The following is a 13,199-nucleotide window of genomic DNA, read 5'->3' on the forward strand; positions in this document are numbered from 1 at the left end:
ATTTTTATTAGGTGAATTTATTTTTGTAATTCCAGTTTGCTCAAGGTCAATGTAAACGCAGCCATTGACAGCTTTCCTGTGAAATGTATCTGGAAAGTATCGACAAACATTTTGCTGATTCATTTTACTGTGAATATTTGAATATTCACAATTGTAAGACTAAAAAAAACATTTCTGCTCTCAGAGTTCTGAATGTTTGTCTCTCCGAGTCGTGAAATATGACTTTAACGGCTCATAAACTTAAACTTGTGTTTCGGTGAAGGAAGTCTGCTTATCGGCTCGGGTTCAGTTTAACACCTAAATAAATCAAAAGTGAAAGGATTCCAGGGGAAATCCTGCAGCGGAGTCTATCAGCTTTGCCCTCACTTCCTGTTGACTCCTGTGTTTCCTGTAGACCCTCCGTCTCTGAACCCAGAGTTTATTGTGCGTCTGAACCGAAGCGTGGAAACGGCTCCACCCTCTGCATCAAAAACAGATAAATAAGTCAGTCAGTCTGACACACTGACCGACGGGCTGCGGTTTTCCTTGGGTTGTTGAATGATCCCAAACACACATTTTAAAACGTTTTATTATTTAGCTATCAAACTGTGTTATTTTTAACATTTTTCTGAGATTCAACTAAAGAAATTAGAGCAAATATCGTCTTTGTGACCCCAAATTGTCGACCCAACACTTGGGTTTTAGAGCATTTTCTTCCTGGATGAATAAGAGCTCAGTTACACTGCAAAATCACAAAATCTTACCAAGTAATTTTAAGTTTAGTTTCACCAGATTTACAAAATCAAACAAACTAATTTTCAGTAATATCTTCAAAAAGAAAAGCAGCACAAATGGAAATTTTTGCTGCACAAACGAAGTATCGTTGATTAATACCGATTTTGTTTAATTTGGTAAATGTGTTTGGAGGTTGGTTGACCTTTAATAACCTCTGGAAACATTTGTATTAATATGTTTAAAATGTTGCGGCACAAACATTTGACACCAACTTTGTTTGATTTGGGTAAGGTGGGAGTACAGGATGACCTTTTGACCTTTAAACTTGAAATAATTTATTTTTTAAAAATGTATGCCAAATTTAGCACTTGTGCTAAATTTGTGCAGCAAAACTTTTTGTGTCGCTATTAATAAAAAAGCTTTCAGAGGTCATCAGAGGTCAACCAGCCCAAACCCCACATTTATGAAATCAAACAAAACAAATCTCTATTGAATTTCATTTATAACATGTCTAAAAGCAGGTACTTTTTAATCAATATTAAGTAATTATCGACTTAAACAAGCTCCCATATCTTGGTGAAAAGTTTCTTCTAAATTAGTTTTGCCTTATTTGAAATGTAATAAGATGTTTGCACTAGAACTAGACCTAAAACACTTGTATTTTTACAGTGTAGGTGGCTAGCAAACAAACAGGTCATTCAGAACAGAAACTGTCTGAAACGTGGTGGTGTTCTGCTTGTTTAGATCTCCTCTGAGCTGCCTGTGTCTCCTGCATCCTTCAGGTCTCCCAGAAGACTTCAGCAACAAGGACTACAGGCCGTCTGCAGGCCCGTTCTGTTTCATCCAGCAGCTGTGTGAGCTGCACGACGGCCTGGTGCTGGAGGCCAAGGGAGTCAAAGAGCATTTCTGGAAACCGTTCATCCGGAAGCTCTTCCACAAGCGGGTCGGTCCCAGCTCTGCTTTACCTGTGGAAAGATTTAATGAGACTTTGTTTGCTCTGTGAGCTTCGTTTGGGAATCACTGAGCATGAAAAAAGTCCTGAAAGGAAAAAACTAAACTGACATCCATATGTTGTATCAATCAGGTGCTTGAAATCCTTGAAAAAGTGCTTGGTTTTTTATAAAGTATTAAAGTGCAACCTAATGTTTAATTAAAAGCCTAAATTTGGAAATGTTAATTGCAGTTGAAACTAGATATTTAAAGATAATAAAAAGACAGAGATGTATGTTGTTTTTCTCACTGTCTGAAGTTAAATCAGACCAAATTTTCTTGTTCCTTGTGTTTTTATCTGACTGAAACTCAGTTTTTTTCGTTTTCTCTGCAGATTCTCAGAGGAAAGGAAGACGGTCTGACTGGTTTTCTGGATCCTATGAACTTTGGAGACAGTCTGTGAGTTTCCTCATGCAGAAGTCACAGTCCGCACTAAATAGCTTTATTTATTTCAAACAGACAATAAAAAGTAAAAACAGAAAAAACACAAGAAGGCAAATAGTCATGCCAGTTGACATGCAATTTTTTCCAGTGCCGTTAACTGATTAAAAATGTAATCAGATAAATCACTCCTTTTCTTCCACTGCAACAACTAAAATGGAAACAATTATTTCTTTTTTCTTTTTTTTTTTTGCAGCAGAATGCAGGAAATCTAGTCTCCCAGTATCCAACAGTAACTAACTGAACCTTACTCCACTACACTGGTATACAAACAGTAGCCAAGTTATTCAAGGGACAGCTGACAGTTAAAATATTAATTTTTTTTTGTTCATGTGTGCGTCGCCCCCTTCTGATGTCGCCCTGGGCAACTGCCCATATGAAAAATTTTCAAAAAAATGTTTTTTGTCTAAAGCCAAACATGTCTGAAGATTCCCAGTCTTCCAGGTTTTTATATTCAGGAAGGTTTAAAGGAAGTAATTTTGTTTTAGTTTAGAAACTCTCCAGTCATTTCCTGTGGATCTGACTGAGGCGACAGTCGCTTGTCCTCATCCAGCCGAGCCGCCGCCTGTAAAATGTTGAGCTAAAGCACGTTGATGTGCCCACGCGACGCAACACAGGAAAGTTGAAAATGTTTAAACTTTTGTAGCTTTTGTTGCTCCCGCCGCTGCAGGTAATCCCCCCACATTTTAGGTCAAAATATGTCGGTCAATTTATCTACATTATGTAATATTAACAAGTCAACATTGAAAGCGCTAAATTTTACTGAATTTGTTCGAAAAGGAGATGATAGAAGATAAAAATGTTCCTCCTGCTGCCTCGTCAGCCTGTCGCTCAGCCGGCTCTATGAGGAACACGTTCTGGCTACCGGCAGTCTGGATGAGAGGATCTTCACTGGAGAGGGGGCGAATGAGAACATCGGGACGCCCGGGCCTTGCCTCTGTGACGGGATGGAGAGCCAGGACAGCGCCACCTACAGGCTGAGCACTAACCTGACTGTAAGACTCCCTCCTGCCCATCCTGTCTCCTCCGCTCCTCTCTTGTAATTGATCGTCTCCGCTCGCTCCAGGCCTCGGCTCTGAAGGTCTCCACTCCGCTGACGGGGAGGAAGTACGTCCAGGAGGTCCGACTGTCGTCTCCACTGTCGTACGCCATGAAGAGCGTGGGCCGTCTTCACACGCTGCTGTCAGGGACCAAACACGGGCCGAGCGCCAAGCTGACCGAGACTCTGAGGTAACGCACCCAACGCTTCCTGTGTAGCGACAGCAGGAGTCGCTGCAAGGCTGCTAACCGCTTTTAGTAAATCAAACCTTAGCAGGGAGAATTTTAACTCGATGTTGTTTTCAGCTTCAACTTATTGAGGTTTGTTGATGTTCAGCTTTCTGTGGATCCCACTGGCTAAGAAGAAAACATTTTAAATGACAGGAATAAAGTCATAAATTTACAAGAATAAATTTGAGATTATCCTAGAATAAAGTCATAAAATACGAGAATAAAGTAGTAATAATATGAGAAAAACTTCGTAAGAGATTAATCGAGAATAATCGTAAAATTGTACCACAATAAAGTGATAATGAGAATAAAGTTGTAAAAGTACGAGAAAAAAGTAATATACGAGAAAATCTTCATAACATAATAAAGTTGTAATAATATGAGAATAGTCAATATTAAGATAATAAAGTCATAGTAATAACATAAAAAAGTTGTAATAAAACAAGAATAAAGATGTGAGAAAATATGTACGACTGTAAAGTTGTAGTAAGATGAGAAAAAGTAGTAACTACATGAGAATTATAATTAGTGAATAGTCATAATATTAGGAGAATAAAGTTGTAATAATACTATAAAAGACTCGTACCACAAAGTTCTGATAATACGACAATAAAATAATGATACGAGACGTCATAATAATACCAGAATAAGTCGTAATAACAAGGGAAATTAGTCACTATAATAAATAGAATAAAGTAATAATATCACCATAATAAAGTTGTAATGTTAGGAGAATTAAGTGATAATTTCATGAGACCTCCTATATAAAAAAGATAAAACAAAAATTAAAATGAGGAAGTTATACTTTGTTGTTGGTTTGACAAATAAGAAAATATTTTATCATTAACCCATCAGCATCAAATTAGCTTTATTACCAGTAGCAGGACTTTGAAACGATTGTTTAAACAACCTGTTTAAACCCAGCTGGTTGCATCAGATCTTAAAAACTCTATCAAAGCTTTTATCTAAATAAAACCAAAAATTTTCTCATAATTTTATTACTTTCTTTGCGGTATTATTCTGATAATATTATAACTTTATGTTCAGAGTTTAAAAAACAAAAATCTTAGCCCGACCCTGATACTGTCAAAGGTTTGAATCTCAATGTTTTTCACCCTGTGCACTTTGACCCCCAGAGGCTGCGCCAGAGACCCCAGTGATGTCATCAGCCAGCGCCTGAAGGAGATGTTTGGCGTTTACTCTCAGCATTATGAAGACAGCGGCGCTGAAACCAAAGTGATGGAGAAAGGTGGAAACATGGTTCCTCACCAGTCAACGCCTCGCTCACTCGTTCTGCCTGTTTGTGTTAATAAAGTTTCTCCTGACAGAGTTGGCAGTGAAGTACTTCCACCTGGCGGAGGCGCTCTACTACAGGATCCTGGAGTCCATCATAGAGCGAGAGAAGATGATCCTGGGAGACGCTGACCTGTCTGTGAGTGCAGCGCCAACCGGATCGTTGCTCCAAGAATCCAGAGAAATGCATTAATAGATCCTTTAAGATAACATGTCTGCTTACATGTTATTTTATGAATTAAATCAAAGCAGTTTTTATCTGCATACTGCCAAATTACATCAGTTCGTCCTCCTAGTTTTTCACAATTTTGTGTTTGGAGAAATGCACCCAAAAGTAACAAATTACTGCACTTTTTCGTGCCAGTTTTATTGCACATTTTCAGCAAAAGTGGTCAAACTTATGGGTTTAAGTGATGCTAACTCCTATGTAACCATGCAAAGAACCTTGAAACCTGACCAGGGCTTATTTTAACTGGATAGTAAAATGACAGGTGAATAAACTTAATTAGTATTGTGCCGATTTCTTGATCAACCCCTGATCAACTTTCACAGACTTTCCTATTGATTTTTAGGGTTTTCTGGACATTTATTTTACCCCTCATTTTCCATGTAGTTGCATCTGATCATTGGAAGCCAGACGTAAATAAATTATGAATATTCAGTTGTTTCTTCTTGTTTAATTCCAGTTTTAAGAGGAAACAGCCTTAATGACTGGAGTTAACTGCCTGTATTTTGTGTGTTGCAGTGTATTCTGGAGCAGGACGTCTTCCACCGCTCTCTGCTGGCCTGCTGCCTGGAGATTGTCACTTTCTCCTACAGGCCTCCGGGAGATTTCCCCAATGTGATCAACATCTTCCAGCTCCCTGCTTATCATTTCTACAAGGTACCAACGTGTAAAACAGATGAAGAACAACTGATTAAAAAAGTTCGGACAAATGCTAAAAACTAATAGTTTAGCAATATGAGCATAATAAGATTGTTAGATTTAGATTATGTTATATAAGGTAACCGATGCTAAACCTAGCTCATTTAAAAATAACATACCAATTATCTGAATCTGGCTAAAATCTGACTGTAGCTTATATTAATATAACTTAGATAAACCTGAACTTGTTTTTTCAACCTACTAAAAAGGAGCTGAGTCATGAGTTTGGTTAAGCTTAATCAAAAACAAACCAACATGCTCAAGTGCAGCTATAAAGATAATACATTTCTCTAATTAAACCTATCTGTGTGCATGTGCAGGTGATTGAGGTGCTGGTGCGCTCAGAGCAGGGTCTGTTTCGGGAGGTGGTGAAGCACCTGAACCAGGTGGAAGAGCAGGTTTTGGAGAGTCTGGCTTGGACCAGCGACTCCCCGCTGTGGCAGAGCCTCCGTTCAGCCAAAGTGCCTTCGTGTCAGGAGGTCAGTAGGCAGCAGAACAGAAACGTATAAAAACCACACAGACACAATTCTTCCAAATTAACCATTAATTAATATTTCAGGTGATGCCTCCTCAGTATCTGGAGCAAAGCGAGGAAGCCAACAGCGGGAGCATTCCCCTCACACCCGTCAAGTCTGGACCTGATCTTAGAACCAACAGCATCGTCAAAGGTGACACTTTTACTCAGGGTTCTGAAAACTGAGGCTCATTGGACCCTCCACTTAATACCTTTGGCAAAAAATAATAAAGAACCAACTAATATGGGCAGAATTTAGCAGTACTACTCAAGTAAAGGCAAAAAGTATCCATCCATGTAAGAGCCAAATGTGAAAAACATCCTTTATAAAAAGGCACATCCTGCAGCTTTCAGCACAGGTCGGTGTCATCGCCATGTTGAAAGTCCAGCTGCGTCCGAGCAAAATATTTGGTAAAAAGTCTATTTAAGTACTGAGTAACTGATCAAATTATCAATCATTTAATATTTAAGAATTACATTATCAGACGGACCAAAATATAAAGGCAAGTGGACATTTTGGTATTTATATTTATTTGGTTTGTCACAATAATCAATAAATCAATTAACTGCATGATAAATTAAAACAAACAATAATATCCATTTATTTATAATTTCTTTCTACCAAAAACTGGATGACAAAAGTCTTTGGTCTCAACTAGCCCTTTTTTTTAACGACAATTTTATTTACAGATTTTTCATAATTCATTGTATTTGTGGTTTTTGTTGTTTTGTTTAATTATTTTGGATATTTAAAATGTCTTCCATTTCCAGTCTTAAATGTTAATAAAAATTTAAAGTTTACTGATCTTTGAGAATGTGCGCTTGCATTATTATTTTGCCATTACTGTTATATTACTTAAAAATTGTCTCAAAACTATAATATCGTTTATCGCAATAATTTCTGGGACAATTTATTATCCAGAAAAATTTGTTATTGTGACAATAAGTAACAAAAAATAAAAACAGGCGAAAGAGAAAATTTCTAAATCAGTTTCTTTCAGTATAAAATGTATCAAACTAACAAAACTGCAGGTAAGTGTCTGAATTTATTTGTTCTTCATTCAGTTTGTAGAGAATTCAGAAATTTTACTCAAATAAGAATAGAGATACTTCATAATAAAATTATTGCAGTAAAAGTAAAAAGTACAGCGCAGTAAAAATACTCCTAAAAGTAAATGTTTTTTAAAAAAAAGTTACTCATGTAAATGTAATTGAGCAAATGTAACTAGTTACTACTCATCTCTGCTACAGGGGTGTCTCCGTCCCCCACCAGCCTGCAGGACAGGTACAACTCCCCCCCCACTGGTGGGTTTCGTCGGCGTCTGTTTGTTGAGCCGGTGGAAGGCGAGCCCAGCGCCACCTCCACCGGCTCCAGCGCTCTGACCAGCCCGCCGCAGACCCCCATCCCAAAGACGGGTCCGTCCAGCATCGTCACCGCCATCCCAGCTGGACAGACTGTGTTCACCGTCACCACCAACAACGGCCAGACCATGACCATTCCTTTACAGGGTGAGACTCGGAGCGGGATTTTACCCAAGACAGGGGGGGATCTGGACTCTGGCCTGAACCTTCAGAGCCACATAAAGATGGTTACAAAGTCGGCCTTCTATCACATGAACAACAGTTCTAAGATTAAAGGATTAATGTCTCAGCAAGATCTAGAGAAACTCATCCATGTGTTTATCTTTAGTCACATTGATTACTGCAACAGCGTCTTCACAGGTCTGACTAAAACATTAGTCAGATCAAGAAGCTGCTGCTGGAGTTCTGACTAAAACCAGGAAGTTGGAGCACATCACCCGGTTCTACAGTCCTGCCACTGGCTCCCTGTAGCTCAGAGAATAGACTTTAAAATACTGTTGTTAGTTTATAAATCACTGAACGTATCAGCACCACAACACATTAAAGATCTGCTGTTGTCATAGCAACCTTCCAGACCCCTCAGGTCTTCTGAAAAATTTAGCGACGGCACTTGACTAAATACAATGTTTAAATTACTGACAGTGTTCTGTGACTTTGTAATTTTGTGTTTTTATGATGTAAAGCACTTTGAACTGCTGAAATGTGCTATACAAAATAAACTTGCTTGATTGATTGACCTTTGAACTCTTTGCAGGTATAGCCAATGAGAGCGGGAGCATCACTTTGATCCCTGTGCAGATGGGTGGAGCCACGCTGCAGCCACTCTCAGCTCAGACTCTGACCGGCACCCTCACCATCCAGTCACCCGTCACCAAACCGGCCGCTAAAGCAGCTAGCAGCTCGCTGAGGAAAGGCTCTCTGTCTCTGTTCTTCAGGAAGGTAGCGCTCCTCTTTCTGCACACGCTCACTGATGACTCTCTGGTTTCTACTGCAAATGTCTTAGTACACTTCAAATAAGACAGAACTAGCATAAGTAACTTTTCAGCTAACTATAGGAGTTTTTTTTAAATCAAGACATTTTTCCTATGTTATAAATGAAATAGTCTGCCAGTGGAACTAATCCTTTTTCATCAATATTAAGAAATGATTGACTTAAAACAAACTCATATATCTTTTAGAAAAGTTACTTGTAAGTTGGTTTTATTATTTAATGTGTATAAAGACGTGGGGGCCGCCAGGTGGCGCTGTGGGGACTCAGAAAGTTGGAGGGAAATAAAAATAAATCAAAAGAGGGAATTATGCTGAAAAATTGTATTATCTGGTAATAACATCATAATGTATTGCCAGATAAAATTAAGAGAACTCATGACCATCTAAAATCAGAAGGTATGAGGCAACATTTATGCTAAATGAAAGAAAAAACATTCTAAAAGTTGATGTTTCATATTTTGTAGCGTTTTATGGGGATAATGAAAGGGGGTCACTGGTCAGAGGTTAATGCTCTTTGGGGGGCCATCGCATGGAAGAGTTTAGGAACCCCTGAAATAAAATATCTGCAATAGAAACCAAGACTCCTTGGTAAGACTTTGTGTTTTTGCAGTGCTGACTGAGTGACCTGTCCTCTCTCAGGTGTATCACATGGCCAGCGTCCGTCTCAGGGACCTCTGTGCCAAACTGGACATCTCATCGGAGCTGAGGAGGAGGATCTGGACGTGTTTCGAATATTCTGTGGTTCACTGCACCGACATGATGAAGGACCGTCACATGGACCAGCTGCTCATGTGTGCCGTTTACGTCATGGCTAAGGTGTGTGATTGCAGCTCACACACCCAAATGAAAGTTTTAAAGGTGGTTCCTTGAACAGGTCAGGATAGATCCATAGGCTACACAAAACATGTTTTCCACAAAATCATCCTTAGATAATGAGATAATTTCAGTCTGGTCAGTGCAGAATGAGCTGCTTTAGGACGACTTGCTGGCCTCACCTCCCAACTCAACGTTTGCACTCACACAAGAAAATGGTTGCTAACAGATGAGCAATTATACAACTGAACATCTCTGAAAAGCAGCAGTAGAGCCTCCTGCACAACCAACAAAAATGCAGCACGTGGTTTCTGAATGGCAACAAAAAACTTTCCCACACTGCAAAAACTCAAAATGGGACAAAGTATTTTTGAAATAGTGCAAATATATGAAGATACCTGGCAACCATGATCCAGGAGTTAATGACTGTTTTCTCATTTTGAAACTGTAATATCTAATATTATTTCTATTTTGAGATTTTTAGCTAAAAGTCTTTTACAAACGTCTTAATCCAGCACTTAGCGGTTACCATGTGATCTTGTGGACAAACATGAAGTAACAATTTGTTTCTATCAGGTGACCAAAGAAGACCGGTCCTTCCAGAACATCATGAAGTGTTACCGCACTCAGCCTCAGGCCAGCAGCAACGTAAGATCCCACGCTTTGAGTCAGGATCCGGCTCACATCCAGACTCAGAGGACAACAAATGACTGACTTCTATGTGATTTTCCAGGTGTACAGGAGCGTGTTGATTTCAGGCAGGAAAAGGCAAGCCTCCGTTAGCGGCGATGCCAATAAACGGAGCGCAGCGGCTGACTGCAGCCAGGATCCAGGTGGGAAACAGACCAGCATGTTTTTAAAGATGCATTCACACCAGCCCTGTTCAGTGCGCTTTAATTGAACTCATAATCAAAATCCGATGTGGACTAAAAAAGTGAACTCTGGTCCGCCTAAAATCCTCGGTCTCGGTCTGGTTGAAGCGAAGTCTGGTGCAGTTTGAATGTATGTGTGAACGCCAAGAGGACCGAAGGCCGCTCCAAAAGCAGGAGGTACACTACAGCGCAGGGGATTCTGGGTAAATCAAACGCTATCAGGAGAAATTACTTTTATCAAAGACAAAAGAGAAATCCAACAATCCCTAAAATCTGACGCTACCCCATTATTGTTTACACTTCATGATGAAGGAAGTAGCGCACAGTGTCTTCTTCAGAGGTTTTCATGTGATTTCCTTCAGTGGTTCTTGGTGCAGCGCCACCACAGGTGAGGAGGGGAACAGGTTTTTCAAAAGGTTTGAATCGTTTGACACAGTGCAGTGTGAAAGAGAACCGTTACAGCTGAAAAACTAACAAATATTGCAACTTTGATCCCCAATTAAACCGAAACATGAGAGGAAAACAGCTATAAAATTGTCCTTTTAAATTTGAATTTCGCTTAACTTAGTGTCCCTCTGACGTTCCGCCAGCAGGTGGCGACATCAGCCCAGTTCCTATCCGTTCCAGCAGCACCTTGTTGGCTCCGCAGTCCGACAGCGCTGCCTCCACTCCGACCAGCGCCTCCGACAGAAACTTCTCCTCCTCCATGGAAGAGGACGAACGAGGAGATCTGATCCTCTTCTACAACAATGTCTACATCAAACACATGAGAAGCTTTGCTCTGAGATACTCACCAAGCTCACCGTCTGCTGGGGTATGTGTTTCCTCATTGGTTTATCAGTAGTAAGCCCATGAAGAATTAGCTAAAATTTTCAGTTTTCGGAACCTTTTATTTGAAAGATGCTGAGGTTTTAATGTTAAAAAAGAAAAATTGGTGCCTAAATGTGAGTTTCAGCTCTTTTGAAGGAAAAGAGAGACTTTATCTCATTTCTCTGCTATTGACAAAGTTCAATGCACAGGTCAAAAGTCAACGTTTGATGCCACCTGCCTTGTATCTTACCTGTGCTGTTCTGTTCATCTTGTCTGCAGGTGGAGACCCCCCCTCTGTGTCCGTACCCCACCCTGAGGACGGGCTCCCCTCGTCGGATGCTGCTGTCCAGCAAACACTCCATTTACATCTCGCCTCACAGGACAGACTCCTCCCCCTCGCCGACCCACCGGGATCGTATTTCCTACTACATCTGCACCAGCCCCCCCAACGTAAGACTCAGCAGAGGGCATCACCGTCCAGAGGTCGCGCCAGACTTTTTTATTTTCCGTCATTTTAACTGATGCACAACAGGTCTCATTGAGATAGTTTAATTAAAAAATTATTTTATCAGAGTGGCAAGAACGGGCTTCCATACTTCCAGCTACAAGCGACTTGTATGCGACCTCCTGTGAAACGACCTGAAAGTGTCCCGCATACGCAGTAGAGGGCGCAATAGCGTCACACGCAGCCAACGTGATCAGTGTTTTGCCCCCGCCATAAAAAAGAAGGAAGTAAACATGGATGCTAACGGCGGAGCTTATCTCATGATTTTGAAGTTGTTGTTCGACCGCAGCCAGCACATTAACAACTTAATCCTCATTATCGTCCGCCATGGTTGTTGTTTTTCTTCCCACTTGCTCGTAAAGGGACGCAGAACAGTGACGTTTGTCGAGTATCAATGACGTTCAGGTTGGCTGAATGCGACCTGGCTCTTCTGATTCAGGTCGGATTTAGAACCACATATCCAAAGTGGCCTGAGTCGCATCTAAAAAAAATCCGACCTGTGTTCTGTTATAAAAAATATCAGATACAGGTCGCATTAAGGCAAAAAATAAAAAAAATTGTCCTGCGCAGCCGGTTAAATACAGTAAATATTCCGCCTTCTCCGTCTAATTTGTGTCCGTTCTTCGCAGCGCCTCCATGAAATCAACAGCATGATCCGGACCGGAGAGACTCCCAGCAGGAAGCGCAGCATCCCCCTAGAGGAGGAGGCGTCCCCGAAACGGGTTTGTCCCGACAGCCACACCACCCTGCTGCGCCGCCTGCAGGACATCGCCAACGACCGCAGCTCCTCCCACTGACGGCGTCACCATGGCAACGAGCAGACGGGATGTTCGACAGCGGATGTTCTGCTAAATGTGGGAGTTTGAAGAGATTTGACCACTTTCTTTTTTTTTCTTTGAACTAAACTGAACTGAACGTTCCAGTTTCTGATCTGACCAGAAAATATTCTCAGCAGTTTAAGTCTTTTTTTTTTTTAAGGTTTTATTAATTATTATAATCACTGACTGCCACAGTTAGAGTTTTTCTGTAAAAGCAAACTTCTTAATGAACCTCGTCCATCTGAGCTACTTCATTTGTTTTGGTCTGGATTTTTTTGTAAATAATATTTTTAAAAACATCTTTCTTTTTAGTTTGTTTTATTTTAAATTATGTGATAAAACCATTTCAACATGTATTAATTTGTCTGAGTGAAGAACACCAGTTTATATCCATATTCCATCCATTTACCTTTTCTTCATTTCTTTCTCGTTTAATTTTATCAGATATCTGTTACTAGATTATTATCTACAATAACATAATATCATTTTGTTCTATGTAACTTAAAGTTTACAGGTAGAACAAACAATTTTCTACATTAAGTATAACTTGAGATTTAGTTTCTGCTTACATCTTTTTGTCTGTGTAACTAGCTTACCATCTCCTCTGCTAAGTGTGAGAAAGATTATGTAAATATTGTGTACATAAGAGGAGAAAAGCTATTTAAAGGAGGTGATGTAAATTAAGTACTTTTTTTACATCCTGCAAGTTTTTTTGAAGTGTTCAACAAACAAAACAATAGTTTAATAAAAAGTTCCAACCCACCTGGCTCCACCAGATTTCTATTTAACTGTTTAACATGTCCTGATATACCAAAGATTTCATGATATGACGTAGGCCCACAGCATCACAGATCCTCTACTGTATTTAACAGCAGCCATTATA

At 40.0% G+C, this 13,199-nt stretch overlaps 1 protein-coding gene across 2 annotated transcripts in view; it reads left to right on the top strand.

Annotated features, from left to right (window-relative positions):
• Positions 1 to 13,078, top strand: part of rbl2 (retinoblastoma-like 2 (p130)) — a 17,128-nt gene extending 4,050 nt beyond the window's left edge. Inside the window, exons 6-22 of one of the 2 annotated variants that reach the window (XM_007567488.2) lie at positions 1,497 to 1,657; positions 2,039 to 2,103; positions 2,969 to 3,140; positions 3,212 to 3,375; positions 4,551 to 4,663; positions 4,743 to 4,846; positions 5,453 to 5,590; positions 5,953 to 6,111; positions 6,192 to 6,300; positions 7,398 to 7,655; positions 8,263 to 8,447; positions 9,138 to 9,314; positions 9,888 to 9,959; positions 10,045 to 10,144; positions 10,774 to 10,997; positions 11,273 to 11,443; positions 12,128 to 13,078. In XM_007567488.2, coding sequence (XP_007567550.1) covers positions 1,497 to 1,657; positions 2,039 to 2,103; positions 2,969 to 3,140; positions 3,212 to 3,375; positions 4,551 to 4,663; positions 4,743 to 4,846; positions 5,453 to 5,590; positions 5,953 to 6,111; positions 6,192 to 6,300; positions 7,398 to 7,655; positions 8,263 to 8,447; positions 9,138 to 9,314; positions 9,888 to 9,959; positions 10,045 to 10,144; positions 10,774 to 10,997; positions 11,273 to 11,443; positions 12,128 to 12,295 — 2,540 coding nt within the window. In that variant the 3' untranslated portion in view covers positions 12,296 to 13,078. The remainder of the gene's footprint in view (positions 1 to 1,496; positions 1,658 to 2,038; positions 2,104 to 2,968; positions 3,141 to 3,211; positions 3,376 to 4,550; positions 4,664 to 4,742; positions 4,847 to 5,452; positions 5,591 to 5,952; positions 6,112 to 6,191; positions 6,301 to 7,397; positions 7,656 to 8,262; positions 8,448 to 9,137; positions 9,315 to 9,887; positions 9,960 to 10,044; positions 10,145 to 10,773; positions 10,998 to 11,272; positions 11,444 to 12,127) is intronic. The other variant, XM_007567489.2, reaches the window with a different exon arrangement.
• Positions 13,079 to 13,199: the final 121 nt, after the last annotated feature.

This window comes from Poecilia formosa, unplaced genomic scaffold (assembly GCF_000485575.1).
Source record: "Poecilia formosa unplaced genomic scaffold, Poecilia_formosa-5.1.2 Scaffold209, whole genome shotgun sequence".
NCBI lineage: Eukaryota > Metazoa > Chordata > Actinopteri > Cyprinodontiformes > Poeciliidae > Poecilia > Poecilia formosa.